The sequence below is a fragment of the Protopterus annectens genome, chromosome 11.part0 (assembly GCF_019279795.1).
Source record: "Protopterus annectens isolate FY-2018-M chromosome 11.part0, PAN1.0, whole genome shotgun sequence".
NCBI lineage: Eukaryota > Metazoa > Chordata > Ceratodontiformes > Protopteridae > Protopterus > Protopterus annectens.
Window position 1 is genome coordinate 284622616 of NC_056745.1, and position 13197 is coordinate 284635812.

Consider the following 13197-nt stretch of genomic DNA (forward strand, 5'->3'; position numbering starts at 1 on the left):
TTGGTAGGGTGTGGAAGTGGACTCTGTAACCTTGGGAAACTATATTCAAAACCCATTTGTCCTGGGTAATGAGTTCCCAGTTTTTTGCATGTAGTGTGAGCTTTCCTCCTAAGGGAGCAGGCAGTTGAGCAGGGCTTGGAAGGATTAAGGTTAGGTCATTGTGCCATTTTTCCATAGGGGGTGCCTTACTACTCCCTGCTTTGGAAGTGAGAGCCCCCCACTGCTTAGGCCTATGCGTAGCCTGAGACTGTAACCTGGGTGGTCTGCTGTTCCTGGGTTTGGACTGAGAAGGCCTGGAAGAGACTGGAAAGGACCAATTCTTTGAAGGCCAATGCCTACTAAATCTGGGAGGCTGTACTTGCAGGAATTCTTTAACAGTTTGCATAGATTTAGCTTTTTCCTTCATCTTTTTGAGGACTTCTTTTGCTTTGTTGCCAAACAGGTGGTCTTGGTTTAGGGGAGTATCCAGTAATTTAGCTTTAACATGATCTGGCAAGTTTTGTTCCTTAAGCCAAGCATGCCTTCTAAGTACAGATCCAGTGACAGCAGCCCTGCAAGATGCTTCTAAAGAGTCAAAACCACATTGCAAAACATGTTTACCAAATTGTTCTGCAGAATGCATTGAATCCTGTATTTGTTTGTGCTCAGCACAGTCAGGAATCAACATTATTTTCTGTTTAAGTAGTCCCATAATATGCTGTTGGTACTTTAACATAAAAAACTGGTATTTCAAAGCCCTAATGGCCAAAGTAGCAGAAGTGTATACCTTCTTACCCCATCTGTCCAAGGCTCTAGAATCTCTATCAGAAGGGGTAGGATTTTTGGCAGCAGTAGCCTTAATGCCTTTTGGTCCTTGGGAAATGGTCTCTGGATCCATAGTAGGATTCTTGAAGAGGAACTTGAAAGAGTCTGGTAGCCTGTAATACCAGTCAGGTTTTCTGGGAGCTGGAAGTACAGTGTCTCGGGAAAGGCTAGATTCCAAGAAAGCATCATCTACAATGTCCAGAACAGGAGGGATAGCTAAAGGCCTGTGTTGAGGACGGAGTAAGAATTCCCTAAGCCTCTTTTTGGAGTCAGAGAAATCTTGACTTTCCCAGCAGAAATGTTCCCTAAGTGTGTGCAAAGTTTCACCAAAAGAAAAATTTTCTGGAGGGGAAGCAGAGGGAATGGAATCCTCTGCATCAGAATCCTCATAGGTAGATAAAGGCAAATCCTGGCAATTAAAAGAAACAGAAATATTAGATTCCTGATCAGAAGGAAACCACTTCTAGGTCTCTTAGAGGGGGAAGGCTGGCTTCCCCTAATTAAGGTAATAAGGTCTTCAGCCATTCTAAGAATGTGTTGTTTAGTCATATGGGCCTAAGCATTTGGTTTGAACGTCAGTTTTCTAGGCGTGGTGCGAGTTTTAGACCTGGATAAAGAAGATGGCATTGGTTTAAAATGCAAGTCTTCAGGCCTGAATACACCCTCAGAAGCTGATGCTTGCACAGCGGCACTGGACCCATCCAAGGTAGAGACATCCGCAGGTTCCATATGCGAAGAAGCATCTCGCGGCATACCGGACTCTGAATGGGTCTCAGTAGAGGCCCGCAAATCTGAAGTAGCGGGTATCAGGGGCTGCGAAAGCGCCTCACTGAGTACCGGCAGACTGGTGACTAGCTTAACGGAAGCATCATCGGCAGTTTTGGACCTATGCAGTCTGTCTCTGTCTTTATCCTTACTTTTTTTTGGAAGATCGGTAGTCAGATGGCTTATCTAAGCCATTTCGGAGTACGGATACCGAATATCAAAACAATTTGCTGCAAATATAGCCCGACGACGAATAGTTCGGGGGTTGATCAAGGCAAAAAAATGACAGTGAGGGACGTTGTGGTCTGGGCCTAAGCAGGGAATGCAGTATGAATGAAAATCTTTATGATGTATTTGTTTTCCACAAGTAAGACGATTGTTAACTTTTACCGACATCGTTTGGAGCAAGAAAAAAGATTCCCAACGGGGTATTTATCTTTTTTTGAAGACTTCAGTTCTGAAACTTGAAAACAATAATTTCAGGAGTCGGCCGACCGGCACTTGCGAACTGCTTCTGCTTCGGGCACCACACGGCAAGAAAGACTGATGTAATGGCGTCGGCTGCATGCTTTATACCCTTAACAACCTGACGTCATGGAAGAAGAGAGAGCATCCGATGCAGGAATCCAAGACTCTGGTATTCAGGCCGGCTGAAGGCTACCTGCAGGCAGATGATCCAAATGTGATGACTGCAACAGTGAAACAAGAAGAACATCCTAAAGGTCCAAAGCAGCATTACTTCAAAATCCACAGCAGTTGCTGAACTGTCCCACACATCTGTCTATTAGTATCATTTTTTGTTCTTATTCTCACAGTTGGTCTTCACTTCGTTAAAAACACAGTTTTACTTAACATTTTGTTGCTGCCCTTTTTTGTGTGCTGTAACTGCTACACAAGTTTTAGTTACTGTAATATCTACTGCTATAAAACAGACACCTTCCCAGTTTGTTGCTGCTTTCTTCTTACTTTGTCACTGCTGCATTCTATGTTGCCACATCACCCAGTTCCTTTTCCACATTATCCTCTTCAGCACTTCAGAAAAATTCATCTACAATCAAAACCCCATGCAACAGCAGAACTGTCACCTGAATCATCCTGCTTGATTTTTAACAGATCATCTGTAAGTCCTCAAGATACCAGTTCTGTTATCTGGATCACTTCAACAGCTTACTTCCTTCTCCATGAAGACAATTAAAGTTGCACATTTGTAGCATCCACTACACAGGAATCTTCATTGACATTCAGAAGCTCCATAATGAACAATTTTCTCTCTGAATTCTCACTTTCCACTTCCAAACTCTCCATAGCTTTTCTCTCCTCTTCCATGCTGCTGCTTCCTTAGGACTCTTCCTTGAAGTTATAGGTGCCCGCTGGCGCCATCTAGCAGATCCAAAGAGTACGGGAAGTTTTCTAATGCCCTAGTCAAATTTATCCTAGGAGTATAAATACCACCTTGGGTCTCTGCTGAGAAAAGGCTACTAGCATAGTGGGACTAACCTGGTCAACAAAGGATAAATAAACAGCTCCATGGGGCAGAAATATAAAGCTCTTATTACACCCAAGAAAACCAGTGTTTGATTAGCAGCACTAGCACCAGAGGTCATGGGGAGATGGTAGTAAGCAACTGATGTCAGCTTATTCATGCTGTGTGAAGAAGGCAGGCTAGGCTCACTGTGATACAGTAGCATTATCAGTGCAGCAAGTTCTGAACTACATATTGATATTGCCAACATCCTGGCAGATATATTCAGTGCAAACTTCACCCCCCTCTCATCCCCAAAAGGGCCCACAATAATACCGGAAAAGTGCAGTGTCCCGGAAATCACAGACGCACAGGTGAAAACAGTCCTTTTAAAAGCCAAAAGCACAGTGTCAATGGGGCCAGATGGTGTCCCAGGCTGCGGCTTGCACAAATTACAGAACAAACTAAACCCCCACCTAAATTCACTGTTTGACCTCAGCCTCTCCACAGGCTATGTGCCCATTGAATGGCGCACAGCAATGGTTATTCCGCTCCACAAAGGAGGGGCCACAACTGACCCTGGTAACTATCGCCCCATAAGCCTGACTAGCCTGGTCTGCAAGGCTATGGAACGCATCATCATGGAACTCATTAACAAAAGACATTGGGAACCTCCAAACCCTTGACCCGACCCAGTTCAGCTTTGTTAAGGGCAAATCATGCCTACTAAACCTGGTTGATTTCTTCGAGACAGTCACCAAGGCCATAGATGAGGGGAAGATAGTTCACACAGCCTACCCTGACCTCGCCAAGGCTTTTGACACCATTCCCCACTCAGGAATTATAGAAAAACTCACCAGCCTGAACATAAACCCCTACATCATGAGATGGGTTGCCAACTGGCTTACAGACAGAACTCACACGGTAAGAATAGTGGGCTCCAGGTCCAACTCTAAACCAGTCACAAGTGGTGTCCCACACGGCTCAGTCCTAGGACCCCTACTGTTCGGCATATACCTCTCAGAAATACAGGCAAACACAGGAGGACTATAGCTAACCAAGTTTGCCGATGACTGCAAACTGGGAGCCATAATTGACTTTCTGGCTGACACGGACATTCTCCAAAAGGGCCTTACTGAGATGGACACCTGGTGTCAAAGTCATGGTCTCAAGCTAAATGCCAAAAAATGCATAGTCTTCCCATTTGGGAAAAACAAAACACCCATGAATTACCACATAGGTGGCAGCCCCCTTAATACAGAAGAGGTAATAAGAGATCTGGGGACCCAGGTAGATAGTAATCTCTCCTTTGACAATCATATTGCCAAAGTAGTTAGGAAATCCTTCTATATAGCCCATCTAATTACTAAAGGGTTCACATCTAGAAATAAAGAGGTTATAGTGCCCCTCTAATTATCACTCATCAGACCCATCAGAGAGTACAATGCCCCATTTGGGATGTAAATCACAAGACACTTCCAACAGCTGGAAAGACCACAAAAGTACCTCACCAAGAGGATTACTGGTCTCGAACATATGTCCTATGCAGCCCTTCTGGAAAAACTCCAGCTGTACTCAGTGGCATATCGCTTACTCAGAGGTGATCTCTGCCTGACTTACAAAGCCATGTCCAACTCAGAATTGATGGACATGCTCCACCTAAAGAAATCCAAGTCATTGCGAGCCACTCGCTCTAGTGAGCTAAACCTCGCCACAACAATAAATAGAACATGCTGGAGGGATAGATTCCTGTCACAGAGACTCCCCATGCTTTGGAACAAAATTCCTAACTACATTAGGCAGAGCCCCTCACTAACAGTCTTCAAGAGAAACCTTGACGAGTGGAAAATACACCCCTGGGATCACTTCATTGGCTCTTCTTGACAGAGGCTCAGTTAATTAATCAATGGGGCGGCAAAAGCTGACACACTCTGGCTAGGCTTATAAATGCCCTCGGGCAGATAGCCTAGTACCTACCTATGAACCTATAAGTAGTATGTTGCTTAGCTAGGAGGTTGCACAAAAGCTAAAGCTCTCATGCACCTTGTTTGGGCAGCGACTATGGAGCTCACAATGCAGCTGTGGGATGGTGGGAATTAGGGCATACTCTCTAGAAGCAGTATGATGCTACAACAGTGTCACTGACCTCCTCCATGGCCCTGGACATGGGTCACATTGAACCTGTGGAAGGCTAAGGTAGGTCTAGTAGACCCAGTGAGCAAAGACAGGAGGTGATAGTCAGCCGTGGAGAAGAAGAAACATAAAATAAGTATGGCATTTGCCACTAGACTTAAAAAAGGGAGAGCTGAAGAAGTTTGCTTAACAATGCAATACATGTAGGAAAATCTACCATTCAATGAAAACTAATCAAATCCCAAATTCCCAGTGTGAAGACTCTCTTACTGTTTTTATTCATATCTGCTGCACTGCGGCACTGAAGTATGTAGAGTACTGCTTTCAGCTTTGTGGGGGGTTCCCTTTTTCCATCAGCTTTGTGAGGGTTTCCCTTTTTCCCCTCAGCTTTGTGACTGTACCTTTAAGTAAGGGGAGTGAAATCTCCAGATGGCAGGATTGTAAGGGAACTTGCCACAAGACCACTTATGGTTGTTGTATAGAGGATTGGGGCATCAGACTGACCCAAAAGGTAAACGAAGTCGAGCAAACCCATATAAAGTGACTCTCACTGAAGATCTCTTACTTAGTCCAACTAATAGTACAGCTGCTTTAGGAGACAATGCTTCCCACAAAAATAAATTACACTTTTGGAGCGAGGCACCCCATTATGTATTTGCACCCTGTAAGGAACTAAGAAAAGGGCCTGGCTACAAGTAGAAACCAGTCTCAGGAAGAACAGAAAACAGAAGTGCTTTTCTATGGTTGGGAGACCTTGTACGCAAGCAGAATTGGAAATTATCCAGTCATTAACTCCAAAATTGAAAGGCCAAAATGGCCAGTGGTTGACATAGAAGTCAGTTAAGAATGTCAATTTTCACAAAGAGGAAGGAAACAAAAGCAGCCTTTCAAAAAAAAAAAAAAAAAAAAGGTGCTATAGAGAAGTGGGTCTCAGTACTGTTGCCTGCTAGTAGGCCATGTCCTCACCACTGCAGTAGAAATGAGACTTGTCCACAGGCGTCCAAGACATCGCCTACCTGGGTTTATATGCAGACTATGGCTGTACAAAGTGTTGCTCCTTTCTTCTGTCTGTGCTGAAGTATACGGCACATCAGCAACACCAAGCTCTTCCTATTGCCAGGATCTTTGAGAAACACAGCCAAACACCTGAATAACAAGGTGGGGGAACTCCCAAGTCAAGCACAGATACGGTTCCCAAGCCACCTGAGGACAACAGCAGTGTACTTCAGCCTTTGGGCCACTAAAGGGGCCAGGCTGCAATAACTAAACCCTTGAAAACTATGGGAATATGTGGACTCAAATAAAGGCCAGACTTTCCATCCCCCATCAGTGGCATGACAACAGTACCTCTCCTTCACTTATTTTAGCATACTTTGCCCCCACTATCTGTCAATCATCAACCTTCTCTCAGTCAGCTGGCCCATTTGACCCTATCCTCGAAGCAAGGTGAGACTGAGAGGAGTTCATCAGTCAAACAGCCATCAGGGGTCGGTCAAAAGGTTTTGCTTAGCCCTAGTGTTCCCTTGCAGTATGGAGGGGGGGGGTCTGCAACACGGAAGTAGTTTCCCTAGTCTATGCAGGAGAACTCGCACTTCCCCGTGTATTCACTGACTGCCCCCAGAGGTGGGCAGGACACTCCCTTTTACTCCATTTCCCTCTCTGCCTGGTCTTCCACTGCTGGAGCAGTTACCTGAAACCTAGCTGCCTGGGTTATAGTAAGGGCTCCACCCTTCTATGCAAGGAGCCAGGCAATTAGCCTTCTGATATCCTGCCTTATCAAGAAAGAAAGGTAGGCCATGATTTCCCCAAGATGTGGGAAGAATCTGTCTCCACTTCTGGAGGTTTCACCATCTTTCGAGAGTAACACTGTAAAATGTTTCACTATATTCTGATTCTGCACTGGCTGGATACATAGCTCCTGTTCATGTGAGAAATATAGTAAATGCTCATGACAAAAATCCTTACTGAACTTACATTATTACACTAAAACAAACAAAATCACACACTTTTCCCCATAAAAAAAGGTGAAATTTCTGATACTGTAAATGCATTAGCATACCAGATAGAAATACAGACACACGTGGAAGGTCACATAACATAAACATGAATACTTACACATTTCTTTACATCCAAGATAACAAATAAAGTGCAATGTGTATCCAGGTGCCAAATTTCCTTACAATTTTGCTACAAAATTTCACAGTTTTAGTTAAAACAGTTCTATAATGGTAATCACCATTAACAGGACCATATTAGGCCTCTATGTTTGTGCCATTTGGTCCACTGCATATATACATGATGTATATTCACAAACTTGAACATAGAAATAAATCATTGCTCTACTGTGCTGGTGTGACACTAGAACTAAATATATTTATCAAATAGTTGCATTTCCTAACATTCTAAAAGTTATACTGATACATTTCTGACCAGTTCAGACTGTCATGTACGTACTTCACACACAACCATTTTTTTTGACAAAAAATGCACTTGTAAAGTGAAATAAAAACCTGAGTATCCCAATAACTTTCCCCGAAAAGTTAAAACAAAATGCTGTTACACCATAGTGATGCAACTTTCTCAAGACAGACTTGCTGATAATGATATAGTTAACACAAACAAATTACTGGTTTCAAAGTGATAAACTAAAAAAGTCACACAACTTAGCTATTAAAAACATGAGTAAATTGCATTACTTATATTTTACTAATTAAAATCAAAGCTGTTTCAATGCCATATAATCAAGGGGTAATTCATATCCAATACCCCATGTTAATTATCTATAAATTTCATAAATCAAATCATTTTCAAGACACAAACCTTTTTTTAATTAGAAGAAACAAAAATACGTAACAGTCAGCACTAATGGCAAAAACTTCCTGGATATGATTAAGTTTTTCATTTAGCAAAGCTTTTAATTTAATGTTCATATTAAATCATAGAATTCTAGGTATACTACTAGTTAGTGTTTCAGCTACACAGACACCTGAATCACTATTGTACGGCCTTTGGAGGCATTTCACATCAGTGTGTGCATGGCGACTGTAAGGTGAGAGTTTTATAAAGCAATAGTCATGATGGATATGGAAGTTCTTTATTGTGTGTCCTCTTCTGATATCAGCTGTAAGATTCTGCTCTAACCTTGAACTTAAATGCATTTCAAAATATGCCACTTACTGTATGCTCTTAAATTAGTTGAGTGAAATGGGTGGAAAATACTGCATGACTGAGTACATTACACATATACTTTTGTATCTCTGTTACATAGAATCGTAAATAATTTGTGAGGCTTATTAAAATGAAACTAGGTTGGCAATGCAACTGCTTTACATCTCTTCAGTGAAGCTCGGTGTTACAGTAGTTGCTTCTTTGCTGCCTCACACCTGTTGCATTTGTTAACCCAGCTGTGTGCCCACACAGAATCATACAGAAACAAGCAAATATAAAATAAATAGAAAAGGCATTCTGTAAAATAAAGCAATACAAGAACTGGCAGAAAAACACTACCTGAGTAATATTGCACTTCTGGAGGTAGGGCAACAGGAGGCCAATAAGAGTTGTGCTTTGTTGTTTGTCCTGCACAAATTTACTTATCCTAGGAAAAATAAATAATTACACTGAAGTAACTATACTTACAAGTAAACTATAAAATAAACAGTTATCAGAAGCAGGGAACTTTAAAATTTGTAAAGCCAACACAATACATGCACAGCAGTTTTTCTACCAGAGAGGTCAAACATATGATAGGGTAGGAGTTTTTATGATAGGGTAGGAGTTTTTAATGGTTAGTTTTGTAAACCTATTACAGAATTGTGTTAGGCTTGCAATCAACCTGTGGAGTACCATACAGACATAAACTAAATGTCAAAAAGAAGTTATGTACTTACCATAACGTTCCATCTGAGTAGGTAACTTCATTTGTCAGCAACCTGTGGGTATCTGATCTGAATCGGATCTGAGCCGGCAGCTTTACTCAGCTAAGATCTGAGCTCCAAGCTCCTCCCTGTTACCCATAACCCCCTGCCATCCTCCTCAGTCCTCAGATCGAGTTTGCTTAGCCTTATAACCTACTACAATCAAGATCAACTAAATTTCCTAACCTGATGTTATCTGGTACGGAGAACACAAGGTCCTAAAAAGACGAGCTACAGGTTAGGGGGACCGAGGGGGATTGGTTGCTGACAAATGAAGTTATCTACTCAGATGGAACGTTATGGTAAGTACATAACTTCTTTATCTGAAGTAGTTAACTTCATTTGTTCATCAACCTGTGGGACAGAGTCCCCAGCTACCTAAACTTAGGAGGTCCTCATGGAAGAATATTCCGGAGCACTGCAGATCCAAAGGACGCCCTTCCTCTGGAAATTAAATCCAGCTTGTAATGTGTAATAAAGGTATGGGATGAAGCCCAAGTGGCTGCAGAACAAATATCATCCAAGGACACCCTGGACCAAAAGGCAGCAGAAGTTGAAATCGATCGAGTACAATGGGTGTGAACTCAGACAGGTTCTGGTCAGCCAGAACTCTTATATGCAAGAAGTATACATTGTGAAATCCATCTGGACAATGTAGCTTTTGACACAGGTTTACCCAAAAAGGGTTTTGCAAAGGATACAAGGAGTTGCTCAGATTTTCTATGACCAGCAGTCCTGTGTAAATAGAACCTCAATTGTCTGTGCACATCTAAAGAGTGTAATTTGTATTCACCTTTGTTTTGATAATTTGGGAAAAACACTGGCAAATTGATAGATTGATTAATGTTGGACTCAGAGGCGACTTTAGGTAAGAAGGGATTGGTCCTGAGGGAAACTCTATCTTTATGGAAGACCAGATATGGAGGTTTGGCGCAAAGGGCTTGAAGCTCTGAAACCCTTCTGGCCGAAGTGATGGCAATGAGAAAGGCTGTCTTCCAAGATAAGTATTTAAGATCCACCGAAGTTGCAGGTTCAAAGGGGGTGGGGGGGCAGTAAGAGCCTGAAGAACAAGGGTTAAATCCCACAGAGGGACTGCATCCTTCACAGGAGGCCTTAACAGAAAAGTACCCTTAACGAAAGTTTTGCAGATCTTGGAAGAAGCTAATGAACCGAGATCACTTCCCACATGAAAGTATGAAATTGCTGCTAATTGGACTTTGACGGTGGAGGAGCTGACACCTTGATCGAATAGGTGCGACAAAAACTCTAATACAGCTGGTATTGGGGCTGTAAAGGGGTCCATATGTCTATGTTCTGCCCAGATTGAAAAACGTTTCCATTTGCTCTTATAGACCTTCCTGGTAGAAGGTTTATGAGCAGCTACTAGAATAGCTTTGACAGAAGAGGAGATACCGGGAGTCCTAGCTATGATTGGGAACTGGATCAACCAAGCTGTGAGCTTGAGATTGTCCAGGTTTGGAGTTGTCAATTCCAGGGGGTGAGAAATCAGATCCGGAGTGGGATCCAGAATCAATGCAGGATTGACCAGATGAGACCATAGGCAAGGGAACCACGTTTGACGAGGCCAGAATGGGGCTATGAGGATCACTCTGCTCCTCAACCGACGAGCTTTTTGCAAGAATCTTACCATGAGGGTAAGAGGTGGATAAACATAAAGTAGACCGGATGGCCAAGCATGGACTAGATCGTCTCTGGGGGATTCCCCTGGTGGGGGAAGTAGAGCGAAGTACTCGCTGCACTTTGCGTTGAAAGGCGACGCGAAAAAATCGCAGCAAGGTTGACCTCCACTTGAGGAAGATCTGCTTTGCTACTCTCGGGTTCAGAGACCACTCGTAAGGTGACAGGATGGTTCGACTCAGCTTGTCTGCCAAAATGTTGGATCAACCCAGAATGTGCGTTGCTATGAGAAAGCAGTTGGTGGAGATTGCCCATTCCCAAACTTTCATGGCCTCTCGACACAGCGGATAGGATCTGGTTCCCCCCTGTTTGTTGATATACCAGACTATAGACATGTTGTCTGATTGAATCACAATTGTCACTGAGGGAAGAAGGGCCTGAAGTGCTTGCAACATAACAGCACCACCCTCATCTCTAGGACATTCATGTGCAACAAGGTCTCTGAGTGTGTCCACGTGCCTTGGACGGTTCTGCCCATGCAGTGCCCCCCCCAACCCAAGGCGAGAAGCGTCCGTGGTCACCGTGGTGTGGGGTGGGGTCATAGAAAAGGGACGCCCTTCCCTGAGATCCGAGGATTGGATCCACCAGAGTAGGGACCTCTTGCAAACATTGCTGAGGAGAATAGTCATACTTAGCGGATGTTGCAGGATAGACCATTGAACCTGCAAAGTCCATTGCAGGACCCTCATGTTTAGACGAGCGAATGGTGAAAGACTGATGGCAGCCGCCATAGAACCTAGTGCCCTCAGGACCAATTCCGCTGGGGGGCCCGGGGATTGTAGAAGAGCCATCACATGGAATGTTAAGGTTCGAAGCCTGTCCAGAGTTAGAAAGGCCCTCAGGAGGTTTGTATCTATCCTGGCTCCTATGAAAACTAAGGTCTGAGTTGGCTGAAGGGAAGATTTCTTGAGATTGATAGAAATTCCCAGATGAGAGGCCAAGTGAAGGAAGTAATTCCTGGCTGAACAGAGTAGATGCCTGTTGTGGGCGGTCAGTTGCCAGTCGTCTAGGTACGGAAAGACTTGTATCCCCTGAAGCCTCAGGTGGGCCGCTACAACTGTCATCACTTTGGTGAACACCCTGGGGGCTGTGGTGAGGAGAAAGGGAAGGACCCTGAACTGATAGTGACTGGCTCCCAGCCAGAAGCGGAGAAACCTCCTGAATTGTCTGTCCATTACAATGTGGTAGTATGCATCCTTGAGGTCTACAGAGCACATCCAGTCGTTCTCCTGTAGGAGTTGGAGAATGGATTGAATGGTGACCATCCGGAATTTTTCTTTGGCGACCGCTAGGTTCAGAAGGGACAGGTCAAGGATTGGTCTTAAGTCCCCCGTCTTTTTTGACACCAAAAAGAACCTGGAGTAGATACCTGATCCGGACTGGTCTTGGGGGATGGGTTGGATTGCTCTTTTTTCTAGCAGCTGCTTTATTTCTGCGGCTGCTGCCTCTCTTTGATTGGGTGGGACATCGGGGAGGCTCCGGGGTCTGAGGGGACGATTCAGAAAAGGGATAGTGTAACCTCTGGATATGATTTGAAGCACCCAGCGATCCGTTGTAATGGACTCCCAAACTTCTAGATGCCTCGAGAAGTGCCCCTCGACTGCCTCCAGAGTGGAGCAGTTGGGTAACCCCTCAGGGTTGCTGCGCGGGCCAACCCAAAAAGGGTTCTCTCGACACAAAATTCTTCGGATCCCCTCTGCCTCTGGGCCGGTGTCCACCCTGCCCTCCTCTGCCTCTGAAGGACGAGGGGTCCAGAGCAAAATGGGACTGTTGAGATTTCCGGAACCACATCTTCTTTTGTCCTTTTTGGTTCCTGGAGAAGGACCTTTGGGGAGCCGAGAAGCGGATTCTGACAGCAGACGTCTTCCCATCTTTCTTGCTCTGGACCAGCGTGTCGCGGACTGTCTTGCCAAACAGCGAAGAGCCGTCAAAATGGGCATTTGCGAAGGACGCCTTGAAGGGTTCCGCAAAGTTGCAGAGGCGGAGACAAGCATGCCGAACCAGGAACCAAACCACGACACGACCAATAAGAAAATCCACGGAGTCTGGAGCTCAACCACCACAGTACTTTATTGCACAAGCTACTGTGGTAGACAAGCATGCCGCTGTAAGACAATGCCCGCTCTGCTAGCTCTAGCGGCTCCTTTCGTGGCATGGGAAAGGAGACGCATAAAAGTGTTTGAAATGGACTTAAGAGTGGCTATTCTGGCTGAGAATACTTTCTTATCCTCAGCCGACATGGACTCTGGGGGCGACCCTGCGTATTCCTTGATAAGATCCCGCTGGAGTCGTAGGACATATGCCATGTAGTTCAACAACCTTACAGAGAAGGTGGCTGAAGCAAACATCTGCTTCCCTATGCGGTCCCGAGACTCCTTGTCGGGAGGATGGACCAAAGAACGCTCCTGGGCCAGTTCCTTC

General features: G+C 44.4%; 1 protein-coding gene across 1 annotated transcript in view; it reads right to left on the minus strand.

The window, feature by feature from the left end:
- UTP20 (UTP20 small subunit processome component) overlaps positions 1-13197 on the minus strand; it is a gene marked incomplete in the record, with an annotated part of 2478305 nt that overhangs the window by 787782 nt on the left and 1677326 nt on the right. The window contains 1 exon segment of the mRNA XM_044087776.1: positions 8672-8759. Coding sequence (XP_043943711.1) covers positions 8672-8759 — 88 coding nt within the window.